The sequence below is a fragment of the Takifugu flavidus genome, chromosome 3 (genome assembly GCF_003711565.1).
Source record: "Takifugu flavidus isolate HTHZ2018 chromosome 3, ASM371156v2, whole genome shotgun sequence".
NCBI lineage: Eukaryota > Metazoa > Chordata > Actinopteri > Tetraodontiformes > Tetraodontidae > Takifugu > Takifugu flavidus.
The window spans coordinates 4,241,568-4,268,109 of record NC_079522.1 but is presented as its reverse complement, the minus strand read 5'-3'; the positions used below and the strand labels follow the sequence as shown (position 1 = coordinate 4,268,109).

Sequence of the window (26,542 nt, the reverse complement as noted above, 5' to 3'; positions counted from 1 at the left end):
CCATTAACACATTTGGATCTTCAGTCACCTGGTTGTTGGTTGCTCTACCCCTCTTCATGTGGGTCGTTGAAACTTTCTGCGACACAATGGGGTTCTTGAGCGGCCATGTGTGAATGGCCTCTTCTCCTCCTGGGGATCTTTTTTAATACTCTATTATTAACACATGACAGGTGATATCTAAGCCCCCCCACCTCTGGTTAATGATGGTCTTTCCAGTTTGACGTAAATGGCTCCTTTCACTCCTCTCTCTTCTCTGGCCAAAACCAGTACATTATTATCCTCAAATGAGTGTCCTATGTCCTTCAAAAAGAGGTGAACTGCTAAGTCCTGGCCTGAGGAGGTGGCTCTTTCATGTTGGGCTATGCACTTGTGGAGCGGTTGTTTTGTCTCCCCAATGTACAGGTCTGGTAATTCCTTGCTGCACTGGGCTGCAGACACTACGTTACTTTGTTAGTGTCTTGGTGTTTTGTCCTTTGGGTGGATGAGCTTCTGCCTCAGGGAGGGCTTGAGTTCCACTGGGATGTCATGCTCGTTGAAAACTCTCCCGAGCTTCTCAGAAAGCCCTGCAACATATGGGACGACAATGTTGTTCTGTTTTTTGGCCAATTATTCTCTGTCTCCTCTGGGTTTTTTTGGAGGATGGACAATTTTTTTTAATGAAGGACCAGCGAGGGTAGCCACAGGTTTTGAGTGCTGTCTTGATGTGCTTCTGTTCTTCCTCCTTTCCCCTCTGTTCTGGTGGGCACGTTCTGGGCCCAATAGTGTAGGGTTCTGATGCCACCTAGCTTGTGTTCTAGTGGGGGTGTTTTCTGTAGATCTTGATGGTCAGGCTCCCATCTCCTTTGAAGTGTACAACACAGTCCAAGAAGGCCAGACTTGTTCCTCTAACATCATGAAGTGTAAATTTGATGTTTTGGTCCACCGTGTTGGTCCACTCCCAGGCTTCCCGGAATTGTACTCTCAGGCCATTTTGTCGCATCAGTCGAGCCTTTGGGACAGCTAGGTATCCCACAATGCACTTTACCTTGCCCAGTGACAGCAATAGCGGAAAGAACAGAAAGTCCTTCAAAATACAGACAATCATGTGTGCACTCAAGAGGTTCCTATTTGTCTACCTAGTGTTGAGACACGGCAACACACTATACCGCACACCCTCTGTTTGTGGAAAGGAGAGAGTCATTACAGCAGCTCCCACCATGTCTCCTCTCTGCTACAACTTTATTGTGCTACCACTGTATGAAAGGGTTGATTGGGTGTCACTGGCCAGTTTGCTTCATAAATATATGTCGTTAAGAGGGTCATCAGTTGGTCAAGTAAGTCGATAAGGTCACATGCCCCACGAAATAGTTGAGTCCATATCCAGGTGTGAATAGGTGTTGAGAGCACTAAGCACTGTGTTGTAGGTGGAAGAGAGGTCATACCTTAACCCCCCCCCCCCCCCCCCCCCCACCTCCATTTTTAAAAAACTGGGTCACTGGGATCTCCAGTGGTGGTTGAGACCCTTTTGAGAAATAGGAGCTCACATATTTCGAGCAAAAAGAAAGGGACAATATCAGGGAATAATCTTTTTCTCCCGGTAACATGATGGCTCCCGTACATGCCCTCTCGCAGGTATGACATCACGCCGCTTCCATGCAATAACGTGCAGGCTGCAGTGGCCCAGGTGCCGGCGACGCAAAGACGAAGCCGAACTGCGGGTCGTTAATACCTATCGATAACAAGGGATGGACTGTGTCATGACGATGAATTGGCTCTTTGAGCGGAGACACGGAGCACACGCGTGTGTGTTTGTTCCTGTGTGTGAGCAGACCAGTGAGATGAAGGGCAGGTAAAAGAGGTAAAATAATAAGCACGTATTGCAATCGCTTTGCAGTTCCAGATCCTCCGGCAGGGTTAGCTTAATAACGCAAGCAAAAGGAGGCAAATATCTAACCTGATCTTCTGACCTGTTTTCCCCGTAACAGCTAACACATTCATTAAAAACTATGCAGGTGATTCCTGTTTAAAAATAAAACTTTGAATCGCTTCGACTCAGCTCAATATCACATTCCAATATGGTTCTGCAATGCAGCACTGCCCTACTCTGAGGACCCTACTCAAGCTTATCTGCACTCGGAGGTGGAAAAAAACACAAAAACAGAATGGCTGACTGCGCTAACCTGAAAATGACTGACTCAGCACTTCAGAAATGTATCAATAAGCTGCAGTATTTAATTATAAATGACTAATACGCTGAGAGATACGGAGGATTTACTGCTGTTTGAGTCCGTTGGGCCGTTCTGAATCCTGTTTGTGTTGATCTGCAGTGCTCTACCTGATTGAAAGCATGCTAAAATATATGTAAACCATTGTCACAATGCCATTAGATTGAAAAGGAATTTTCATCTTTTTCAACCCTGGATACATAATATAGACACAAAGTGCTATCAAATAATTATAGCGTCGCTTAAGAAATTTTCATCCATGTTATCTGTTTACATGAGGCTGCAGCAAGCTAGCTTGTCACAATGCCAGTGTGATAACAGTTTTAATTAAAACTTCGCAAGCCTGGAAAAATCGTACAACATTCCCCCTTCGCTTGTCTCGCAGAGAGGCCAGTGACAGTTCTTCAACGAAGCAATGACATCAGTTGAACTCCTATGGGAAACATTTGACTTTTCTTTGAACTAACCCAGAAATGGCAGTGTCTAAATTGCACTTTTGCTACTAAAACAGAAGGGGGGGGGGGGGGGGGGGGACAAAGCTGGCAAATCAAGATGATAGACAAAACTAGAGCATGGAAAAGCTGAGAAAAATGAAAGGATCATCGCCAGAAATGGTCGATGGAGACCATTTCTGCAATACATGCATTATCTTTATATTATATATAGCTTCTCTACCAGTGCAGAAATATCGATTTGCATTATCTGTTAGCCAAGTGATTTCAGGAGAAAGCAGAAAAAGCATAGCAACTCAGAACACGACTTTCCTTGGCGAGGTTCTGCCCCAATAGTGGGTGGGAGCGTGCTCATAATGGAAGGTTTCATTAATAGAACGGGGTATTTCAGACTTCATCAAATCCTTTTAGATGTAACTCATCAATCCCCGAGTTAAATCAGATGATATCCCAGATTGTGCTTGAGCAGCGCCGCCAAAATCAAGCCAAAAGAACGCGGGTCGTCGGAGCCTGAGAGCTTATTATTTAAGTACTGTTGTAAAGTCGATTCACTCTCCTGAGGCTGAAACGATCATTTGAATGGACCGTCTGCCTCTAAATCCTATTTCTGCCTTCGTTGCTCATCCAAGGCACGTGGTGACAACTGGAAGAATCTCGGGAAATGGGGGGAGGGCTAAGAGTTGAGAGGAGGCTTGAGGATGAGGAGGGGGAAGGACGGCGAAGTCACTCTTATGCCAATTATAGAAAAAGAATTATTGGGCATGTGACAGCCGAGCTGAACATAAACGCAGCAAACATTTTAAGCGACCTAATAATGCACCCGTGCAGGCTCCTCATCCTCTCTCTTCCCCTCCATCACCCAGGCGCCTGGGCTATAAATAGCTGGAACTGAGCCCCTGCTAATTCGTCCATTCAGAGTCTGGTGGAAAAACGAGCACGGCCTTTGAAGCGCATCCCGACAGGAAGATACAGGAAGTGGTGGATTGGTTGCCAAGACAACCCCCATCCACCCTTCTTCTCCCATTCTTCGATCTCCTCTTATCCCCCCCCCCACCCCCACCAGGTTTCTCATTTTCCCTTCATTCCAGTGTGTTGTGCTAATGATATTGTTGCTTGTCCTTGTCCCAGATGCTAAGCTGAAGGCTTTGGAATGGGATCGATATCATAACCCAGCAGCGCGATCCATCTGGATGCTGTAATTGCATTATAGAATCACCGCGTGAGCTTACACCCGCGGTAAATAACGACGGATAAAAGTATGTAAATAGTGAGTCATTATCAATTATCAGAGGCACCTTTCATAGACGCTCATGCGCAAAACACAACCAAGATTTCAAATCTGCACCTAATACAACTTATACTTCAATATCTTGAGCATTAGCTTCAAATCCAAGGTTGTTTTGAGCATACATTGCATAAATTATTTTATAGCGCAATCTGACTACATTAACGTTATTGTCATAATAAGATCTGTCTTGTTCACATGCACTCCGATCACTAATGTGAGAATCTTAGAAATGGCTCAAATAGTTCAGCCCATTTATCGGTTTTCATTCAGCAAACGCATCCGTGCGTAGGGAGGTGAACCTGGCGAAGCCTGTGGTCTTAGCATTAGCACCCAACTGTGAGAGCTAATAAACCTGCAGAACAGTGTAGACACTGCCGTTGACCCTCGTTTAGACTCCTTGTTTGTTTTCTCAAGTCGTGCCGATGTCAGTTTGAATTTTTACATCATTTTTTTTTACATCATGCGTAGATAGAAATAAAATCTGATTAACTTGTATAAATGCACATCATGTTAGGCTGAAGTCTTGGTGTGATAATCTGATTTCTTATAATCAGAATACTGGGATTGTCTGATAAAGCACATTTTATCACATTATGATGTTTACATGATAACTTAAACAATCTGATAACTGCTGGAGTCAGATAATGATCAGATTTTAATTTAAAAGTAAAACATAAATTCAACTCAGTTTTAATTAATACAGCACAGTATAAAAAGTCTAATAAAACACTAATAAAACTGCAGAAGACATAATTATATTTTGTCTCATATTTCCATTATTGTCTGTTTGTGCAAAAAAAAAACCCTAATAAACTGTATAAATGCAAAAACATAATGCTGACACAACCAAATCTAGTTCATTTCACTTTTTTTAGAAAGTTATCCAGTTTAGTATCACTAGGATCTATATTTATTGACTAATGTGATGGGGTCAAAGTGCAACGTTAGTGTAGGCGAGTCAATTGTAAATTTACCAAAAATAACTCCTAAAGTACCTTAAATTTGCACAAGGTCCAATGTACTTAGTCAGGTTTAAAGTTTGGGATATTTATTTTAATTATCAACAAATGAATTTTATTCCTGAACATGTCCAGTTCTGTGAGACAGCGAGGGGGACAGCAGAGCAAGTTTAGGTAGAACAAGGCGTTAATATTTACGCAATTTCAACAGACGCAATTTCACGAACATGAAGCAACATTTGCGTCAGCTGTGTTCATTAAATGGACTCTACTGTCATCTGTGACTTCCACATTTTAAGTTGCAATTATTTGGAAATTGTGTGCTTTTTTTCATTGAAAAAAAAAAAAGCGTCCATATTACTGAATAGCAGAGCGTCTTAAAAGAACCTCAGTCTCAACTTCATATTGGGCTTCACAATTCAATTAGGCTTCACAATGAAGAGTTCCGCAAGAAACCACAAAAACGAGCCGCTGTTGACGGAGTTCTCTCAGACGCTAGCTGCGCACCACCAGCTTCTGAAGCCTCCGCTGCTGCTCATCTGTGAGGCGATGATTTGTCTTGTAGGACGTGTCGGCCCTGGCAGTCCTGAACACGTCTCTAACAACCTCTTTTCCATTTCAGCGCTCCATCAAACCCGCCGGCCGTCGCAGTTTACCGCTCGGCGGCTTTGAAAGAGTCTCGTTCGAGATGTGAGGTGCACCCAACGGACAGACTGATGTCGCCACAGATTAGACACATTTATCTAAATTGGGTGGTTCGGGGTCAGTTCCAACCCAAACATATTTGCACACATGGGCCTTGTATTCCCGGTGGATGCTCCATTAACACTGAAATATGATTATGCTAGCTTAGCGGTAAAGTGATGACGTGTCACATGCTATTGTTTGGAGCGCTACTGATTCTACTGTTCTACTGTACATACAGAGGAAATCCTTGGCTAATCTTTGCTCATGTTGATACGCTACTTCTAGTCTAACATTAATTTATGGCAGTTGATTGTTCCGTCTTGGGCTCTTTTGAACATTGAGGGGGCCAATATTCCATTCCATCCCGTTTAAAGATCCCCTGACAACCCTCACTAGTATGTGTACATGCAATATCCATACAACCATTTTGTCGAGACTGAGGTTTGACTAACTAATGAAAACTGACAGGAAATTAATATTATTTTTCAAATTTGTAGGAAAGAGAGGTAAACATGGTGTGCTAAATCTAGGGAGCACAACTGATCCGCCCCCCTAATTGATTTGCGCGCCTTCGCTTTTGCGTTCTTATAGTGCTCATGTCTCCAGACAGCTGGCTAGCCGTAAAGAATAATACTGTTGGATTATTTGGAGTAGAAGCAGCTGTGGGCGGACGCCTCTTCAAACCGTTTCCCATCCATGTGCTGATTCCGACACCTGCCCCTCTGCTAAAACAGTCAGGTGCGATTCCGCCGAGTTTGGGATTGCTGGCTAGAGACGCCCAATCTGCCGCCTTTTAGCGTGTCCTTCACTTATTTATCGGTGCTGTCTCATGCCTCGCTGAGGGTAATTGCAATTGTGCGTGAGGCAGATGGAGAAAAAGAGGCGACGGCCATTCTTTATTTTATTCACATATTTACTGAGATGCGCGGGCGATGTAAAGAAATCGACGGGGGAAAAATAATAATGGGTTTTTCCAGCATCACAGGCAATCTGGATCAGATTTTCACTGCTGCATCCACTCGCTACTCTTTCTTTCTATTATTTATCTTCTTGTTTTTTCCCCTATCATTTATTCATCCATTCATCCCGAGCGGAATGGCAAGGACAACAACAGCATCTAATGCAAAGCCCGCCAACACCGGGCGCAATATTGCATTACAATCGAGCCTTTCGCGACGAATCTCTGCTGAGAATTAAGGATCGCGGAATGGGGGGAGATGCGGGACTTTGAGTCTGATGCACGGGGACAGACGGAGCATCGGACGGAATAATTCATAAGGCCCGGGCTTGCACCCCGCAGCTTATCTGGAGAATCGTGACACTGACAGCGCTGAGGTTAGTGTTTTCAATCCCCGCGGAGTAGCTGGCAAACTGAATCCGTGCCCGCGTGAAACGGGACTAATTGAAGCGAACTAGCGGTTTAGAAGACACTTTGTAAAAGCTTATCGCCGTTAAATATCGGCCCGCCGCCTGGAACAAACACCAGAAAAGCCTAATTGCTTGGGATTATTTATAAAAGCCGCAACATCTTTAAATTGTTAAACCAGGAAGATTTGCCTATAGTCACATTGGCGCAAAGAGGGTTGCGGGGAAAATAGATCTCGATGGAAAATGACTAAAAACCTGACTTTGAGTAGTATTGGAATAAAATAGTCAAAAATAGTCGTGTGGATCAGATTGAACATAATGACAGCTTTTCAGGCATTTTATCACATGGCCTACAAGATCTAATCAAGCTAACATGCTAATGCTGATATTTATGCCATCTTCCATCTGTAGAGTGAGTATTTATTTATTTATTTTTATGATGAAACCACTTCATGCAATTTCTTAATGGTCTCAAATCTCAAACCAATGTCCACTCCCTGTATGTGCCGTTTGGTGGGGTCTGACTCCTGCCTGCTTAATTTCCCATGAATCTTTGCTCTTCATTAATGACAGCTTACTGCTGAGAGAAGCATGTTGTTTGTCTGCGGGCCAGAGGCAGCTGCGGAGCCTGCCGATGCTTCCCTCCCCTCCGCTCGTCCATCGATCCACAGTGACTCTGCAGGGGAGCCAGATGAAAACCTCTCACTGTGATTTATGGGATGTCATCTCCAGGGGAACCAGATGAGCACCTCCCTCTTGTGAGGTACCTCTGGGTCCTAAACACTGACCTCCACCTTAAGCCCAGAGGGTCATTAAACAAGCTTGAATCCTCTTTAAATTCATTACATATTAAGTGAATAAAGTATTGATCACAATTCATGGCACAACACAGAAACAACTCAAACTAAAATATTCAGAGTAAATCTATCGCATTTTCATAAAAGACAAGTGCAATTTTATAAAAATTCTATAATTTAATTCCCCCCCACCACCACAATATCAGGCTCATATTTATATTTGAGTGGTGACAATCAATGAAGCCAGTAACAGCGCCCAATGTCAGCATTTCTGCTCCTCTATGAACAAACATGCACACACTACATGTCCCACTTTCCTCCATTTGCTCAAATGGCAGCATTAAGAAGTAATTCTTGAGGCTTAATCCACTTAAAATTAGAGGAGGTTCTTAAGGATTTTGCCCTAAAAACAGATCTGAGGCGCTCGGGGCTGGAGCACACATTTACTGAATTAAACTCCAATGGATGTGGAGTCAGGAGGAGGAAAGGGATCATTTAGGTGGTGCTATGTGAAGATTAACCAACATGTTATAGCCTGTGTGTGGTTGATGGAAGTGGTAGTCAAAGTTTTTCAAATATAGGCAAATTAGCTGGAAAAACAGGCTAGGTTAGGGTTACGTTCATAACGCCCATTTTTTTGGGCATGTTATGTTTTTTTCTTTTAGACAAAAATGTGTAAATCAGACCATAAATGAATGAATGAAATGAAAAAATGAAAAATTCTAAATGTAAAAACATTTCAAAGGACGGATGGTAAGAACATTTGATATTTGCCGCTTAAAAAAACTGATGGAGTGGAGAATTTCGAGTGAATCTCATCAGTCTTTCAAGAGTTATATAGTAAAATTCCACACATCTTCACTTGAAACCACAATTTAACGACAAATCATCCATTTCAAAGCATCAGCATTAATATACATTTAAACACATCAAATAAGAGAAGAAAACAATATTAATGGCCTTCATAATAGATTTTATAAGTACTGAGCACAGCTTATTCTAATGGAAGTGACAGAAAAGAAATGTAAAAGTGAGTCGTGATATATCCAAAAGAGTGGTGTTGTCACTAGCCAATCAGATTTGGTTTTATGTTTTGACCTCTGGTTTTCGTTCAGGTTTGGTCTATGATACAAAGTAGTGACTAAGTTTAGAGGTGCTAACATTGTTAGTGTTAGCGTGCCATACTTTGGAAGAAATTTCCAGAAAATTTCCAAAAAAAAGTAAAAAACTGAAAAAAAAAATAAAAAATGTGTTTTCATCTGCTGTGTTTTGCCTCATATTAGCTAAACAAATTGATTGTTTTTGAGACTTGAGATGCCAGACACAGAAAAATAATTGGACATTGAAGTGATTTAAAAGTACCCCTACATTTCACTGAGGTTAGCCAACAAAGGTATGACTTTTCGGCCATAAATTCAAAAGTCATTCGTGAACTGTCCGTGGCCTGACCGGTAAAGTGAAGCATTACGCTGATGATGGTAAATAAAGCTTTGGTGGCTGCTTCACTCTGATGAATGAAGTGCATTATTTGGCACCTCTGTGACATTTCGAGAACGTACGGCACACCTGTGGGACTGTGTGCGACCTCGCCTGCTCTGACATTTCTACTAAGCTGCGCGAAATGACGTACAGTCAGCTATATGTGCCAAGGGAGCAAAAGTGACATTGGTGTGTGAGTGTGTGTGTATGTGTGTGTGTGTGTGAGGGGGGGGGTTGCAGTGGAGAAGAGGAAGAAGAGGTGTTGAGCTGTGAAGGAGGAAAAAAGTCAAGGAAAGTGTTAAAAGGAGACCCAGACGCTCCTGTACCGAACTCTTCCTATATCTGAACTACTTTCCTGTCGAACTGTTTCCGAACACGTCCTGTAATCAGGGGAAATAACAACCCCGACGCCCGTCTGGAAAGGAGGGAGGGAATGTCCGCATCACTGCGTCACTGTGATACTGTGATAAAACCGGCGTATTTCTGCTATTGCACACAATGCGTCAGGAAAATGTCAAGAGTATGATCTGGCTTCGCAAGGGAGGTTTATATAGGTAGAAAAAATGAACCACATGCACACACACAAACCAAATGTCACCGTATCCTTTTCTTCTCAAATGATTTTCCTCCTGGCTTCCACTCTTAAATTGAAAAAAGTTTGTTCTTGAAGCAGTAGTTTTGAAACAACTTAGATCCGGTTCTACAGGAGGTGATCCTTTTTTGAAAATGGTAATAATAAGAAAAAAAGGGTTACAGTTGACATTACGGGGGCTACACGTAGGACCGGCACAGACGTGGATGTTAATCAAAAAGCAACTGAAGGGACGGAGGTATAGCAGACAGTAAATCAAGCTAACTCAACACCACAAACTCACCGTCTTCTGTGGGCACGTAGACGTTGAGGTAGAGACAGTCCTCACTCTGGTTCTGGATGTATCCCGCTGCCACGTCCAGGTTGTCAGTGAACCACACAGGCAGCATGATCTCCGGCAGCACGCCGTGAATGTTCTGCGGGCACACGTGTGCGAACTGGGTGGCGTTGCGGATCTCCTGCCAGGACCCCGGGGCTTCTGGTGGCTGGAAGCGGCGGTCGCCGATAGGTGCTGTGGCGTAGGGAACGCCCAGGTACTGCTCCACTGGGCCAAGGATCTCATTGTTCAGATCCTTCTTGACTCCTCTAAGCTTGCCATAGTTGGTGGTGACTATGGGGTGTTTGGAAGGGTCTAACTTCTGGCTTGAGGCCAGGGAGAAGACCAGGACGAGGCCTACCACACCCATTAGGCACCAGTCTGTCATGAGATTAAGGGTGTGTGTCCTGGACAACAAAAACCCCCTTTGACTTGGTTTACTAAGAGGAGGCCTGATGAGATTCATACTGTTCTGCCACCTGGTCCAGATATGAAAGGATGTTTCAAATGACAGTGAGTCAAAAAAACTCGAGAGGGATCAAACTAACAAAAGCAAACTTCTTTATGGGGGGGTCGACTCGATTCAGAGATTATGGAGCGAAGGTCGAACTGAGGGGAGAAGGTCCTTTTGCTGGAGTAAAGAGAACCGACCTCACCGCAGGGGGCCGAGTCAGTGTTAATTTTCAGCGACCGTTTCCCCTGCTGCTATTCTGTTACGTTCCATCACTTCTCGTCTCCCTCGGTCCGGATCATTGGGTTTGACCGGCTGCTGGATCCTGCAGGAGGAGACAGAGACAGTGGGATGGAGGGAGGAGGTGATAGATTTAGGAGATAGCGAGACAGAGAGAGAAAGATCAAAGCAAAAAGGGGGAAAAAAGATTAAAATTCAGCTGTATGAAATGTTTTGAACGGAGCATTGGTGCAACTTGCCTCACACAATGAAAAAAAAAGAAAGAAATTCCTGAAATGAGGTCATCAACATTCTTTTTTTTTTTTTCATTTTTCCTGTACATTAGGTTCTCAAATGATAATACTTGCTGTTAAAAACACAGCAAATAACACAGGCAATAGTTCGAGGCTGGAGATGAGGCCGAGCTTTTCACTGCCTGCTGGGGGTCAAAGGTCAATAATGCGCGCTTGTAAGCAGCTTAACAACAGCCTGGGACACTTTCCGGCTGTGCGCGGCACGAAGGTGCACGCGCGCACGATCATACATCCAGCTTCACGCATGAATGAACGTCCGCATGTGGACGCCGCTTCATTCATGTAACCTATTGAGCGAGTGTGCAAATCCTCGTGCGACAAACGCGGTCAGAATTGCACGAGGCGTAGAGATTATACCGTCCTCCGTCCGGCTGGTGTTACGTAAGAGAACACTGACGTGCACACGCTACAGCAGCAATAAAAAGGGAATCTGTTTCACACGCACGTCCTTCCTTTCATGGTCTCTCCTCTGTTTTATGGCCATGGCGTAATTGTACCGCAATAACTGTATTATTGTATCGCCTGCACCCAGTTAAGTGCTTGCGTGTCGACCCCCCCCCCCCCCCCCTTCCCCACTGCCAATAAAGCCTTCTGCTTTTAAAAGCGGACTGGTTGAGGTGTCCTGAAGCAAAACCTCAGCTAATTAGCGAGAACTGGCCAGGCTCCTGTGATACTGATGTAAGGCATCCAAGGAAGGAAGCTGCTTCAGCTAATGCTAAATGTGTAACCAGATATGTCATGCATGATCTTTCTATAGAGTGATAATTGCATCTGCGGTCACTCAATGTCTTCTTTGTGGAGGACTTTGTCAACGTGCCCACACGTCCGTCCACGTGAGACAGCGTGGTGGTACAATCTGCCCTAATTAACCCATGTCGAGCCTGAATTCTATCTACTCTGTCATTCAAACACGCATGAAAAAGACCGGAGGCTAAAGATGGAGAGATGGCGAGCGAGGTTGTTAGTGGGAGAGAAAAGATGAGACAAGTGAGAATGCAGATGGAGAGGCCAAGAGGTCTCGGTCTTAATGAAACCCTTCCCTCTGGTCGGCAGAGCCCCCCCGCGCTCTCTCAGCACAAGCAGCATCGCATGCTGCTTCGCTGACTTCGGCGTCTCTCAGCGGGGCTTAGAAACCCGCATCTGAAAGGCCCAGCTCAAGCCGGTCGACGAGACATTTCCTGTCCAAGACTTTGCTCCCCCTCAAGCTTTTCTGGGGGATCCACAGGCCCTCGCAAGCTCAAGTTTCTGGTTAAAATCCAAGTTCCTGGCAGGCGAGAGTGTGCTGCGAGGGACCTCCGGACTTTGTGGGTGCATCTGAGTGTTTAATTGCTAATTGGCTCAATTAGAGGACCTAATAGGTCCAGCTTTGCTGTGAGCACTGGGAGAGCCTAAGTGATTGATGAAGAAGAGAGGAAGAAATGAATGAGGAGGGGGATATATGGTATTGGAGGAAGGGCTAAGAATGATGGGGCTCAGATGGCCAGAATCAACAAACTTAAGTGGTGTTTGGAAGTCTGAAGATGCTAATGTTTGATTTGTGTTGATGGCAAGTGCTTAAATGTTCACACATTACAGTGTGAGGCTGATTGCTGACTGCTATTATGCCCACTAACACGCATGTTTTAGTTGATCCCAATAGCCCTTATTGGGAAATAATTTCCAGCTTTATACTTTTAAAGTATATATTGTGCAATTTGTCTTCACTAAACTTGGTGAATTTTTCCATAAATAAACGTGTTTAAACCTCACTACATGAAGAGCTTATACCAGCTATAGGGGATACTTGTAGTGTTAATATATTGATGATAGCATACTTATGTTGCACATCCTTCACATGATCACACTCACAGCTCAACTTGCTGTTGATGCATGTTCATCCATGATTCATGTCATCAGGAAAAGGATTTTTCCCCCCACGCAGGGAGCAGCGAGCTACATGGGTCAAGCACCGGTAGACCATCAGTCCAGGCCTAACTTTTGTACCAGTCATGCTGCAGTTCTCATCAAACTACTGATTGCTCTGTGAGGTACTGTGAGTTTCCACAGGGCTACAAGAAGCTGTTTCAATAAATTCTTTGACAAACTGTTGAGTAGTTCCACCATCAGTGTGTGAACGGGTGAATGCGTGTTCGTAAAAGGGGTCAAAGATGACCGGAAAAGCAGGATATGAATGCAGACCGCAAGACCACAAGCTTTTGACCATGGAAAACTTAATTCTAGCCATTCAAGCCCTTATTGCTAACAGATAATTAAGTTACTCATCTGAACATGGCACAAAAAAAGATAATATTTTAAAGAGAAATTTGTAATATGACCCGGAGAGACAAGGCGCTATGTAAATATTCCACACCTTACACGCAAATTCTTTTGACAAAGCAATGCTAAGATTGAAGATCAAACATTGCATTTGTGAATGTATCATTGTACAAAAGTCAACGCATTGCCTTCTTTTTAATTCATGACCTTTGGCAATGATTTTCCGTTCGTGTGTTTGTCGCTGTGAAAGTAAAATTCGTCATTTTTTTATCCTACTTTTCTTCATTTGAAAACAGAAGAGAAAGTCCTGGGTAAAAAAGACAAAAAAAAAAAAACAGGTAAAAAATGGAAGAATTTCCCAGAAAAATGCAGATTCCAACTAGTCTCACCAAACAACTCACCAAATTTATAAAGATAGAACTTGTTGTCAGCCACATTTAGGTTTACAAAGGGTTAGATGTGGGCCTCAGGCCACGTGGTTGACATGGCAGATTTAGACTGCAAACTGATCCTTTGTTAAACTCTTGCCTTTTATGCTAATGTTATATCCTTTTAATGATCTCCTAGGCTTAGCATCACAGCTAAAACTATGGTAACTGCATTATAATCACGATTCATCCATTCACACGTTTCAACACCTGTAACAAGGACAGGTATCAAGCTTCTAATCACCAGCGTGCTAAAGGTCTGCCCTGTTACAAAAGTGTTTTTGACACAAATATTGATTTAAGTAATCCTGCAACACACAAAGGAAACAATGCACTTGAAGGATACAATCTGCTTTAGCATAAATTAAAAGCTTTTTGAAAGTACTTCAGCAATAATTGGATTGCAGTGCGCTTTACAGGTGGTGGTTTGATTGTCTTCCTCTTGTTGACACGTTTCTCCCTCTTTAATTACAGCAAGCTTTGCCAGAGATCAGATTCTACAAATCATTACTCGTCCTTCCCTCCGCAGATCCCTGCTTCAAAAGCAGACGCTGCGCTTTGATGTCGCTGCCATTGGGGGAAGAGCTGCCGCGCCCCGCTCGTATCCAGACGCGAATTACACAGAGCGCTTATGATGCCATGTTTTTAACAGCGAGCCCACTTTGTTATCTTTAATTGCTGCGAGGAGTTTTCTGTACGACTTTTGTGGAGGAGCTTCCTCCAATTAACCTGCTGCTAATCTTTCGTGTTGAAGGTCACGCCTGTGCTCGTGGTGACTGAAGTGATCGGAGATGTGTCGTTGAAATGGGGCTTTAATGAGCTTTGGTTTGTTCCTATAGGCCACGGATGGATTTAAGCAGTAACAAAGCTAAGCAGCTAATGAGACGCTGAAGACAAATGCTAATTTCCAGAACACTGTTTAAAACTCTGTTGTCCTTAATATCAAAACTAATTTTATCTGTTTTAAGTAAAACAACTGATAAGATCATAAGTTATATGTGAAAATATTGCTAACCTTTGATTTCATGTCTAGTTAGAGATGTTCAAATATATAAAAAAAAGACCTATAGATTTCTATCCCAACATGCAAAGAAAATCTGGTACGTCTGAAGATTTGTTCCAGTTAAAAGGGAGTTTTTCCCTTTGGGTTGCGTGTTTGGGGGTTCAGGCTTTGGGTTTGTGTAAAGCACCAAGAGAGCGTTTCGATTGTAACAGTTTCAAAATAATGAGATAAACTGGGAAAAAAAGAGATCAAAGAACAACTTGATGCGGCCTAATTTTAAAAAATATATAGAGTATATGCCCTATCAATTAGCCCGGCATTGGTCAGACCTGTTAGCAATAACCAGAGACTCCTCAATAAGAAGCCCCCCCGACAGATTAAGCTTTGCCCAACTATCCGGACGGTTCTCTACTGTCATTCGTAGAACTGCAATAACCTTCCTGTGCTACCTTCTGCCATACTTGTGCACCGCGTCCACCTCAATTGTAGATAAACTTTGATTTGCCAGGATGCTCAGGAGGGCTAATGAACAGAAAGCAACCTGCTAAATTTAGCGCGTTCCAATCACAGCTGTGGGATTAAGAAAACACAAAGCATGTGCGCTACCATTATCGCCTCGGGGCTCCTAGATACTCAATACTTGAATTATCCAGGCGCATTCGTATTTCCCTATGCTAATTGACGTATTTTTAAAAAAAAGTGACAAGAAAATTGGATATTTGAAAGTCAATACGGGTGACTGGTTTAACAAAAAGAACCCAAAACAATTAGATGCGGATATACAGATATATTTTTTAAAACATTGTATTGTTTGGCATTCTCACCCCCCCGTACGTGTGAGGTGAACACTTTTATCTGCGTGACAGTCGAATTTGATGGGTTGGTCACGGTGAAATTTTGAGGGCACGCCAGAGAGGGTGGTTGATCGGAAAAGGGCAATTTCATCTCTGCAGATGCCACATTACTGCCGGTAGATGTGTGTGTGTGTGTGTGTGTGTGTGTGTGTGTGTGTGTGTGTGTGTTTGCGGTGGGGGATATTTGTGTTGGGTCTCGCTGACAGCCTCTGCATGAGCTCCAAATAAAAAAAGAGCCAGAGGGGAGGTCAGTGCTCAGTTCAGCTGCTGCCAATCACTCATTTTTATGACGTGTGCTTATTTATTATTGTTTTACCATAGAAATCCGTTAAAATCAAGATATATGAAGGATGCAAGAATTTGACTGGACATGGAAAAACTTCGTTTTCAGTTTGGTTGGCATAAACCACCACAGTGTGAAGTCATCAAAGTATTCTGGTGAAACAAAACAAAGACAACGTCAATGCTTTGATGCTTTGTATTCTAATTATCTGTTACGTTTGGACTCCAACGCTCCATTATTTCGGCATTTGAGGCCAACGTGAACAGGAAAAAGCTGACATTCAGGTTTTAGTGGCTCGGCTTCTGTGATCAGGTACGCCATGACATCAGACGCGATACGCCCCATCGTCTGGTGAAGGAACACCCTCGGGTCTGATCGCAGCGTGAATGTCACCAAATGAGGATTTTAAACGGGTGCACCGTGTGGAAATAATGGCGTTTGCCCACTAATCTTGATGTGAAAGGGGTTTAAGGCCCAGTAACACAGCAACAGTGTTTTCAGTCTTTTTGAAAGTGGGTTCAACAGTTGACCGTTTCCCAAATTTCCGTTTCCATCCCACAGTGACTGTTTACGCTGTTGTGTTCTCGCCTGCCTCACGTTTGCATAATGTTGTTGCCCGACTCATTACAGGTTGCCAACTAGCGCCCATGAAAACGACAGCCTTTTCAGCAGCCACCTCCATCATCCAAGAGAGGCGTCTGTGTCTCCTGTCAGTTTCCTGAGCTTTTCCTCTAAAAGATCTTCAATAAATGAGACGCTACCGTTGGGATCCTTTGATGTTAACAGACCCTAACAGACCTTCTTATGACCTTTCATCTGGCTTCCATTGAGAGCATACTTACCTTCTCAGTTACCTGCTGGTTTTAATCCCTGAACCTGCAGAACTTGACCTTTCTGACCAGCATAACAAAAATCTGCTGCAAAATCCCAGGACAGTCTGGTCGTGCCCCATCCTACCATCCATCCTAACTATCAATAGCTCCCAGGATTCTACCGGATCCTTTTTAAGCACTGTATTCGGTCTTTTAGCGGCTCCCATCGAGATTCAGACAGCACCTGTCCGGCTTCTGAAGTCTGACCCCTCCCAGGTCCGTCCCAACCCCACCTAGACCCATAACCACTCCACCCACTCAACTCCTTACCCCCCCAACCTTATCGGTAATTATCATATGATCATTATCATTATAGTTATATAACATTTTGAGAGATCCATGGATTTCATGATGCAGCAAGCTGCAAACTGCTTTTCTTGTTGGTTTTTATGTCTTGATGTGTGCTACTCCTGTGGCTTTTAAATTGCTTCTGGCAAATACTTAAAGTGGGTGAACTGAAATGAATATTGTGCAATTTTGTGCCAATGACTTTAATGGGAAATGTATGCGCAGATTTATTTATTTTTTTACTTTGATGTCATTAAAACAATAGCTTCATAGAACCGATACTGTGGTTAGAAGAAAAGTGGGAGGTCTCCTAGGCTGATGCTGTGTGTGTTGTGTGATCATAGCAGGGTGTGTTTTAGCTGGCGGAACGCTTCATTTGAATCACACGGCTTCAAGAGTTCGGAGCAAATATTTACAAGGCTTTCATTAGCAGGGGGAGGTGCGCGAGCTTCCGGTGAGGGTCAGCGTGTCTGCGGCAGAGCTGGGGAACACAGAGGGGAACGGGTGGTAATTAGACAAACGGTGGCAGATTAATCACAGCCTGACAGTTGAGCCTCGCGGCCACACGCGCACACACTCACACACATACACCCATTTAGCACACTGAGTAGCGCATGTTCAACTTTTCCTTTCTCACACTATTCTTGCCTTGTAATTGTGCTTTGATGATGCATTTCCCTCTTTGGTGAATCGCGAGCTCTGGAATTCCGCCACCTTCCGCTTTGTTTCAGATCTATAGATCAATCAAAACAAGCGGATGGAGGTAGATGGAGGTAGATGGAGGTAGATAGAGGCTGGCGACGACCGACACCATTAAACTCATATCATAAAAAATGTTTTACAGTCTTCTAAGTGATTTTGACCTTGGCTAAGAGTCCTGTGGGTTACGCCTTGTTATCAAAGAGACAAATTTATAGTCCTCGCCAAGCTTTTGGTTTTACTGTAGACTGTAACATCATCGTCTCCATTAGCACTTTAAATGAGTCCGACATGTATGCGGGATCAGGTTTTAATGGGTAAAACGAATGTGCAGTAGCTAAAATTCACCAGTCCTGTGCTGTGCAGCTGGGGGCGTGGCAACCATGGAAACAGCTACTGTGCACCATCCTATACAAAATAATTCTCTTTACGCGGCACCATGGCACATCCGATTGTTTAAGTCAGATTAGATACCAGCCTAATTTTATAGCTGAACACCGCCGATGTAGCCGGTAATTTCTAGCTATGGGAATTCCTACTTCCCATTCAAAATGTTGAAAAATGTTCAAAATGTCTGAAACCGGGGTCATCGTCTTTGGAGGTTTCAAAGTTCTCCAATGAGGAATGTTAGCTGTCTTCCCCGTTGCTATGCTGTTCAACTCAGGTACTATTTCAGTTTCATAGACGCTTGTCGAGCTTATTTTTTTGAAATAACATATTTAACGTGCTTTTTATTTCGCAATTTTTGCTACAAGCACTCCCATATTCAGCCATCGAGGGTGCTGCAGCACCCTTGTCGCCCCCACTCCCCTCTTCCAGTGCCTCTGCATTAAAGAAAATAACAAAATAATTTACTGGACTTGCAGCAAGACAAAGCACTCCTCAACAGAGTTTGCTGTAAAATGTACAGTTACGTCAATAACAATTAACTAAATGTCTGACAAGGAATATTGCTTTTTAACTGTGTCCCTCCATATGGGTTTCTGAAGCTCGTTTACTATTTAGTTACAGTTGTAACTTGCCTAATCAGCTTAAAAATCTAAATTGAATCGCACGTTATTGTTTTTGCTCCACCTTCCATGAAATTAGGATCTCAATCAAGCTTGCGAGGCCCCAAACGCGGCAATAAAGAAAGTTAACGCAATGCAGAGCTGCCCCGCTGCTATAGATGGAAACGTTGACGTCGCAGTGGTGATATGCGAGGGTACATGAGGACAAATGTTGGACACCGGTTTTGCAGAGCGCAAATCAAAATGATACCCCGGGCCGTGCGGCAGTCAGGCTGATGAATGTCAGCGGCAGCTTAGGGCTGCTCATTTGACAAGCAGAAAGGCACTTGAACTTTGTTTACAGCCGAATGGGGACTCGCGAGCCGAGACCGATAAAAGCTTCCCAATAAAATATTGACTTAGAGGATTAGAAAGCGAGGAGACGTGGTGCAAAGTGACAGAGATCAGTAATTTTCCAAACGGGAGGGCACTCTAGAGAAGACATTAAGACATCGACAAATTAATTGAATGTTAATTTTTGTTGAGGAAACGTAATTGTGGAAAATGTGGTTTGGCTAAGATTTTCTTTGGGTGCTAATGCTCATATGCGCAGCCTTGCCAGGACCTTACCGAGCACATCATGGGCGGGCCTGGACGGCTCAGTTTTACATCTGAAATATGAGTGACCAAAGAACTGCACATCAATGCAATCATCATTTCGCTACCGATTCAGATTTGGGCCGATCATTCGTTGGCGGAGGCGTGTGTGGGTGAACATCGCACACAGAGATAAATGGACAATTTCGAGAGAGGCCTTCCTGAGCTAGTGGCCTCTGGAGAGTCATGAGCAGATGATGCGGACTGTCCACTTCCTCTCCTCCCCAACCTCGGCCGATCCAGCGGTCGATTCGTAGAAGCCGTAGCTGAATGACTACCTGCTAAAGCCAAGAAGGGGGCGATGGATGAGTATCTGAAAAGGCACGGTGGGAATAATCCCCCAGATTATAATCAGCGTTATTAATAACAAGATGCGGCATTGAAACGCGCTTCCTCCCCCACTATCCTTATCTCCCACTTTATTTCGGCTTTCATCCTCCACTCGCAACGCTATTAACGTGAGCGATGAATATTCATCCAGGGCTTTAATCTATAGCTGAGCTCATCTCAGAGAGCCATGTTTATTTTACAGCGCGAGGAAGGATGTGCTCATAAATAAACTGTACATGATCTGCAGGATTTTAAGGGGGATCCACTACGGCTCACATGAGCACAACACGAAGCTGCACGTTTGCACGATTTCCCTGATCCCATCTGCCACCACTCTCACCAGAACCAGCGCTCCATTCATTGCTGACACTTCAGGATTCTTAGCTAGCAGCGCAGATTCTGTACTTTATCTAAAAAACTCTTTTAGGTAGTTGCTGTAGTGCTGATTTTGTGCACGTATCTAGTAAAGACTGTCGTTTGGAAGGTGGAAACCAGGTTTTTTTCCCTTTCATTTGATGCGCAAAATATGAAGTTGATGGACTGACAGCAGCCCCGGCCCCGGCGGAAAAACTTCAACAACTTTGGCTTGTGCTGGTAAAATGTTTCCATCTGCAAACTTTCTTCCTTGTCGTTCTCCTACACATTCCCCTGCTCTCTCCGCCGATGTTTTGATGCCGCCTCAGACGCCCCGTCCCTCGCCGCGGCGTCGCTTCCATCCCCACCCTCCTCCTCCGCTGCCGCTGCGGCACGCTGGGGCGTGTGTTGACAGGCGTGTTTGAGGCGTCACAGCTGGGTGTCGAGCACGCCTTCCCTGCCTCGCTCCTTCTTTGCTGCTCCTCTCTAACTCTTTAATTCCCATTCGGAGTCTTTGCCCCGCAGCTCCTGAGAAAATAATGAGGTGACGGAAGTAGAGCGGCAGCTGCGGAAGAGTCGAGATCACATCTGAGGGATGTAGCCAACGTGGTCTTGAGTGTGCAGGAGCCAGGTCAAGCTATATCGTTGGTGCCGTATCGCGAAAGAACTTTATCCCTGATCTGGATCTGCAGCATCAGATGCGGTTGTTTTCCTTTCCACTAAAAGGAGCGGGATGCAACCTTTGACCCCAGATGGAGACACGCATGGAAAACATCAAAGTAGCAAACTGGAAGGCGACGGTGTCTTTTAACCCCGCAAAAAATATCACTGCAAACCATCATGGACGCGATATTTTTCGGTCACACCATCAATCCAATTTAGCAGCACCTTGCAATGTGAAGCCGACGAGACAAGCTAACATGAAGCATCATTAACGTGACCTGATTTGAGCTTCTCATGTGTTGCCGAAGAGCTGCTGGTCAGGTTATTAAAGCAGGACTTTAGAAACATCAGCCATCTTTTGACTCACCATGCAACAGAGAAATGCTGCTTTTTCAGGCTCAACCGATGCTACATTTGGTATTCTTTCAGTATTGTTGAAAACATAAAGGCGACAATAGTTAATTTACACAAAACACATATTTCCTGTATTATTATTATGTTTTCTATCTTTGTCTCAACGCTGGGAAAACATTTCCTGTGCAAAGGAGTCATTAGAACGCTGCTAACATGGCTCTCTAAACTTCTGCACGTGCAACCAGGGATGCGGGGCGAGAAAGTAGGTTACTCTGAGTTTTATTTTTTTCATTTCCCTTCCCGCAGCATCCTAGTTGCATTGCCGCTCACTCCATCTCTCCATTGGTGTGAAAAGAACTTCCCGCTTGCTGGCTTCTCTTGTACGCGTTTTGTCTTTCAGATGGCGGCAGAGGGGGCGGGGCCACAGAGCAGGGGCCGAAACGTGCCTTTCAAAAATGCAAATCTAGATGCTGATACTTCTACTCTACCTCTTCCAGGGTCCTTTGTTCTTTTTCTATTTCTATTTTGCAGGTGTGGTTTTCCCAGAGGTAGATCCAACATTCAATATCCATCCACTTTTTCCCTAAATCTTGAGCTCTGTGTGTGATGCCAGCCCATTTTGATTGTGTGTGTGTGTGTATTTCTGACCACAAGAAGAGCTCGTAAACCACCACCACCATTAGCACTCCCGCCCTATTCGGACGAACAATATTCGTCGCCATTGCTAGCGCAGGTCTCTAAAGTGAATTTCAATTCAGTTTGGGGCAAAATAATTGGTCTGACTATAAAATGGAACTTCTGCCATAAAAGCTGGATTGTTAAGTGCCACCTTTCTGTGCATGTGTGTGTGTGTGTGTGTGTGCGCGTGTGTGTGTGTGTGCTCGAGCTCTGAAAGCAGGAGGTTGAATCACAACACGTGAGTGGCGGCCTGAGCCCTTTGGGTTTACTCAGTGATTCAGCTGCTATATTTTGACCGGAAAAAGAAACGCGCGCTCATACAGAACACGTGCATAATTTTGCAAGTGTGCGCACATTAGTGTGCGTCATGCTCTGGCAGCAACAGTGCGTGCACTTCTGGTACAATGTCAGTTTATATACACATTTGGACCTCCGTGCGGACCAGCCGTTGTGTGATACACGTGCACAGTAAGCACCTGTGCTGCATTAGAAATGAGATTTTAAGCCTTTAGTTCATATTTCTTAGTGAGGAAATTTTAAAGCTGGTTTTGTTGCTGTACACTTGATGGTAAATGTATCACTTTTCACACCTGTGCTCCTTTGTGTATGGTCAGTCCTCCATATTGTGCTGATAATGCTGGTGTTCCACAAGTCTGCCTGTTTCTAACTGGTGAATCTATCACAATTAGGCCAGAGCTTTTTTTTTTTTGTTCTTATTTTGCTTTGTTCCATTTATTTTCCTTCGCCCGGTACCTGTCATTCCTTCTCCGATTGCTGTTTGGGTTTTTTCTGCTTTGTTATGTTTTGCTCCCCTCCCCCGGGCTGATTGTGATTTGCATTAAAAATCTGTAGCCAGGCAATCATCAATCAGAAGACTGATTATAATAAGATGATGGATTTTTCACGCATATTCCATTAATAACAACAGATGAAAACCAAGCAAAAATGCAACAAAAGGGCGCCGAAGAATTCCAACAAGAGGAATTTGAGGCACATTTGAGTGACAAAAATAACAGAAAAAAATCAACTATATACACAAGAGCTGCTTCCATGCACAATAAAACTCCTTCAGTGTTTCATCACATGCCAAACTGAAGCTTTTGTCTAAGATAATCCCCCCTCGCTTACACCCTCCGTTGACCCCAGGAGGAGCCCCAGCATCCAGGAGAGAGGGAGAACCTGAAGAGACCCTCAGTTCTATTGTGCAATAATGTGAATCAGATTCCCGGTTTCCCCCTCTCACTCATATGCCATAAACATTGCACAGAAAACAGTGGCCAGCATGAACGTCGGCGTTGTTTCATGCAGTTTAGTCCCTTTTGCAAAGCATACAAAGATTAAACAATTGTAAGGGACGACATTTGACTCTTTTGTTCAATTTATTGCTCCAGTGATGAGGCTAATATGCAATGGAGTAGCTCTGGAAGACTTTCTCTAAAAACCCTTTTGAAAATAAATAATTGCTTGCAAATAATGTGTCTAAGTGTAATTTTATCTGGAGTTTGTCAGACCCCCTCTGTGTGTCTTGAGCTCTAGCCCTTTGTAAATCCAGCCCCGTTCATGTTCGTTAATGTGAATCACCGCCTCCTCCCTTCTCTCAAGGCCCTTTGCCCTCCTTCCCTATAAAAGATCAGAGCCAGTGGGTGTGCTTTTCAAACAAAATGGCGGAGAGAGGAAAGAAGATCCGACATTACCTCAAAAGATACAATGTTCGTTGTCAAAGTAGTTACTAAACTGTCTGCCAACAACACTAGTGGCAAACTGATAACATTTGATGCTAATGTTGACACACTAAATTAGCGGCATAATGAATAAAATCTCAGACAAAACAGCAGGAAATTTGCAGAAAGTTCACGTGCTGGCAGCATTATAACAGTTTACGTTAATTACGGAGTACTTAATGTTCCACAAATTCCGCATTGTACGTGTTTCTTTGCAGACAACGATGGGGCGGGAGGGCTGTTAGCAAAAGTAGAGGGAGGTGTGGCTCATGGTTCACTTTGCTTTTTTCTACAGACAGTGCACAACTGCAAACCTAGCGGTGCAAACAGATCACTGACTGCCCCTCTCAGCTTTGTGTTGATCCTAACAGCTGTTTTAGAAAGTGTAAATAAACTGAGCCTGGTTTTATTGCTGTACGCTATTATTACCCAACAGTGTCATCTTGTAACGTTTTCACTCAGTTTTGCGCAATGGGGCAGCGAGGTTTGACAACACAGCGGAGGGTGCAAAGGGTGGCACATCTACCGAGCTAGAGACGCTCAGGGGTGGTTTGCCAGGGCTGTTAAGCTACTAATTTGCAAAGTTATTAATAAGGCCACTCAGCGCATGGCAGGCTGGAAATATTGCCCAAAATAATTGTGTTCCACACAGTACCCGAAATCTGCCGCTGTATCACAACTCACTGAAGCTTTTTTAATCTAACTTGCCAGTGTGCTGCCAGATAGGACCAAAAAAATTGGTGCCGCATCGCAACACATTTCCGAGTATGACATAAATCACTAAAAAAATCGCTTCATTAAAGATCGTAGCTACACATTTGATTTGTTTGTGTGTTTGATTGATTTTAAAAAAAAGGAGGGAAAAGACATTACATATTACACGTGGCAGGCAAAGCTATCAAAGCCCCTGATTTCCTGATTTGCTTGCAAAAACCCTTTCTCAGTGCCGAAAACACCAGCCCAACCAGGACAATGTAGGATTTTCTTGTGGTTTACCTGCTTCGGCACTCAGTTGTTAGCAACCTATTGTAAATTCAGCCGGGAAAAAATGTGGCTCCGCTCAAGGCAGATGGAAGTGGAAATGTCCCCCATAATGATCTGTAATGTGGAGCCAGCAGCAGCTTTGACAATATCTATCGTTAAATGGTCAATAGGTTTGTTAGATTCAGCTTGCAGGATGAAAGAAATGATCATTTGACATGAGCACATGCACACGTGTTTAACTAGACCGTAAAGTAGGTCTGGGGATCTTTAGAGGCTCAGGGATACAAAAATGACCAAATCAATGGCTGAATGTTTCGGGTGAAAAAATAAAGCATTGTAACGCAACAAGCTAACTCATTTCTTTCTTTTGTTTTTTTAGAGCCGCAACACACTGGCCGAGCAGCATGTGTATTGCTTGTTTTTGTAGTCTTTTACAAGAAATGAAAAAAACCTCAGTTTTATCCCAGCTCGTGTTCACACTTTTGAGGGAAAAGTCCCTAAATTTGTCACATGACAACCTTCGGCTCTAAAACCTAATCTCCCAGGAGACAATAGAGCTCTGACAAGACGTGAATAAGCTAGCTGCTAGAACACTGACCAAGATAATGGGTGGGGATTAGCATGATATTCAGGGGAAACGATTAAAGCAGCCGAGCTTTGGAGTCCAGCTGAACGTAAAAGATAACAGTGGTATGAGAAGTGATGATTCCATTAAAATTTAGATGTGGCATGTCAACCATAAAAAACAAAAAAATCAATGTAGCAGTCTGAGTGAAATAAAGTATCCGAGCTCTGGGTGGTAATTTGTCACTGTTTGGTGTCAACTTTTGCCTGGAGACAAAGGAATCCCGGAGGAAATTTAGGTTGAATAAAGGTTAAAGGGAAGACATCCAGCACTCAATTAAGACCTTAAACAGCACTCCGTAGTAATTAATGTATGTCTACGCTATAATTAACAAGAAGACGGATGAATATTACTCAATGTCATTCAGGCGCGCTCTGAATTACTTGATGTGTCAGTGTCGTTTAGGATGCTAAATAGCGTGCAAGTTACGATACCAAGTCACCACATTGGGGGTTTTCTTGGGTTAGCTTGTCTAGTATTAGCGTGCAGTAGCGTGCGTCATGGAGAATGCTGGACCAGTGCTGAGGCTAATTAACTTATATGACCCAGCCACTGCAGCGATGCGGCGGCTGCTGTGACTGGAACGGCTGTCCAAGAAGTCGGCCGCCACCTTCCTCAGGCGGCGTTGGGGAGGCATTGGGGCCTCGCGCCAACAAGCACCAGGTTTACATACTGCAGATCAACACAAGGTGAAGCTCTCCAGGACTAGTAAACATGCAAACACATTGCACCTGCAAATCTGCCTCCCCGTCACAGCTATATATACACATGTGTGGCTAGCGCCAGTTCACGGCACGCCGCGGTTGCCGTAGAGACATGCTCTCACTCCGAAGGCATATGGCGAGAAGCTGGCTGTTCGTTAGCACCCCTGACATCTCTGACAAATTGACTCCTTTATGTGAGTGGAAGTGTGCGATGGACGGGGAGGAGATGGGGGAGGCGGCAAAAAAATAGGTTGATCATCTCCTTTGCACATCCTGGAGGAGGATTGCTCACACACACATGTGCAGCTCCACCTGTGACATCAGCAGCATGCAAAAAATAAAACCTACTATTGCGACGGCCGGCTGAGCTGGGGGCAAATGAAGGACAGGGGGAGGAAGAGAGAGGGGTTGGGGGGATAAAAGGTTGCCGGAGGAAGCGAGGTAGTAAATGGAGATTAAGCAAACTGATGAAGGGGCTATTGAGAGGCGGTTTAAGAGGAAAAGCAATGGGAAGGAACTGGATCGGGACTCCATCTTAGCTAGTTTTACCACGAAATACAGTCTGCTGAAGACCACATATATGTAATGAGCTGCTTTTTCAAAGTAAAATGTGTAGAAGCCAGTAGAAAATCACAGCTCAACTGAAAATAACTTAGTTTTTTATATCATTCCAT

At 44.0% G+C, this 26,542-nt stretch overlaps 1 protein-coding gene across 2 annotated transcripts in view; it reads right to left on the bottom strand.

Annotated features, from left to right (window-relative positions):
• Nucleotides 1-26,542, bottom strand: part of nlgn2a (neuroligin 2a) — a 129,609-nt gene that overhangs the window by 68,871 nt on the left and 34,196 nt on the right. For both annotated transcript variants that reach the window (XM_057027097.1, XM_057027096.1), the window contains exon 2: nucleotides 10,110-10,918. In XM_057027097.1, the coding sequence (XP_056883077.1) occupies nucleotides 10,110-10,608 (499 nt within the window). In that variant the 5' untranslated portion in view covers nucleotides 10,609-10,918. The remainder of the gene's footprint in view (nucleotides 1-10,109; nucleotides 10,919-26,542) is intronic.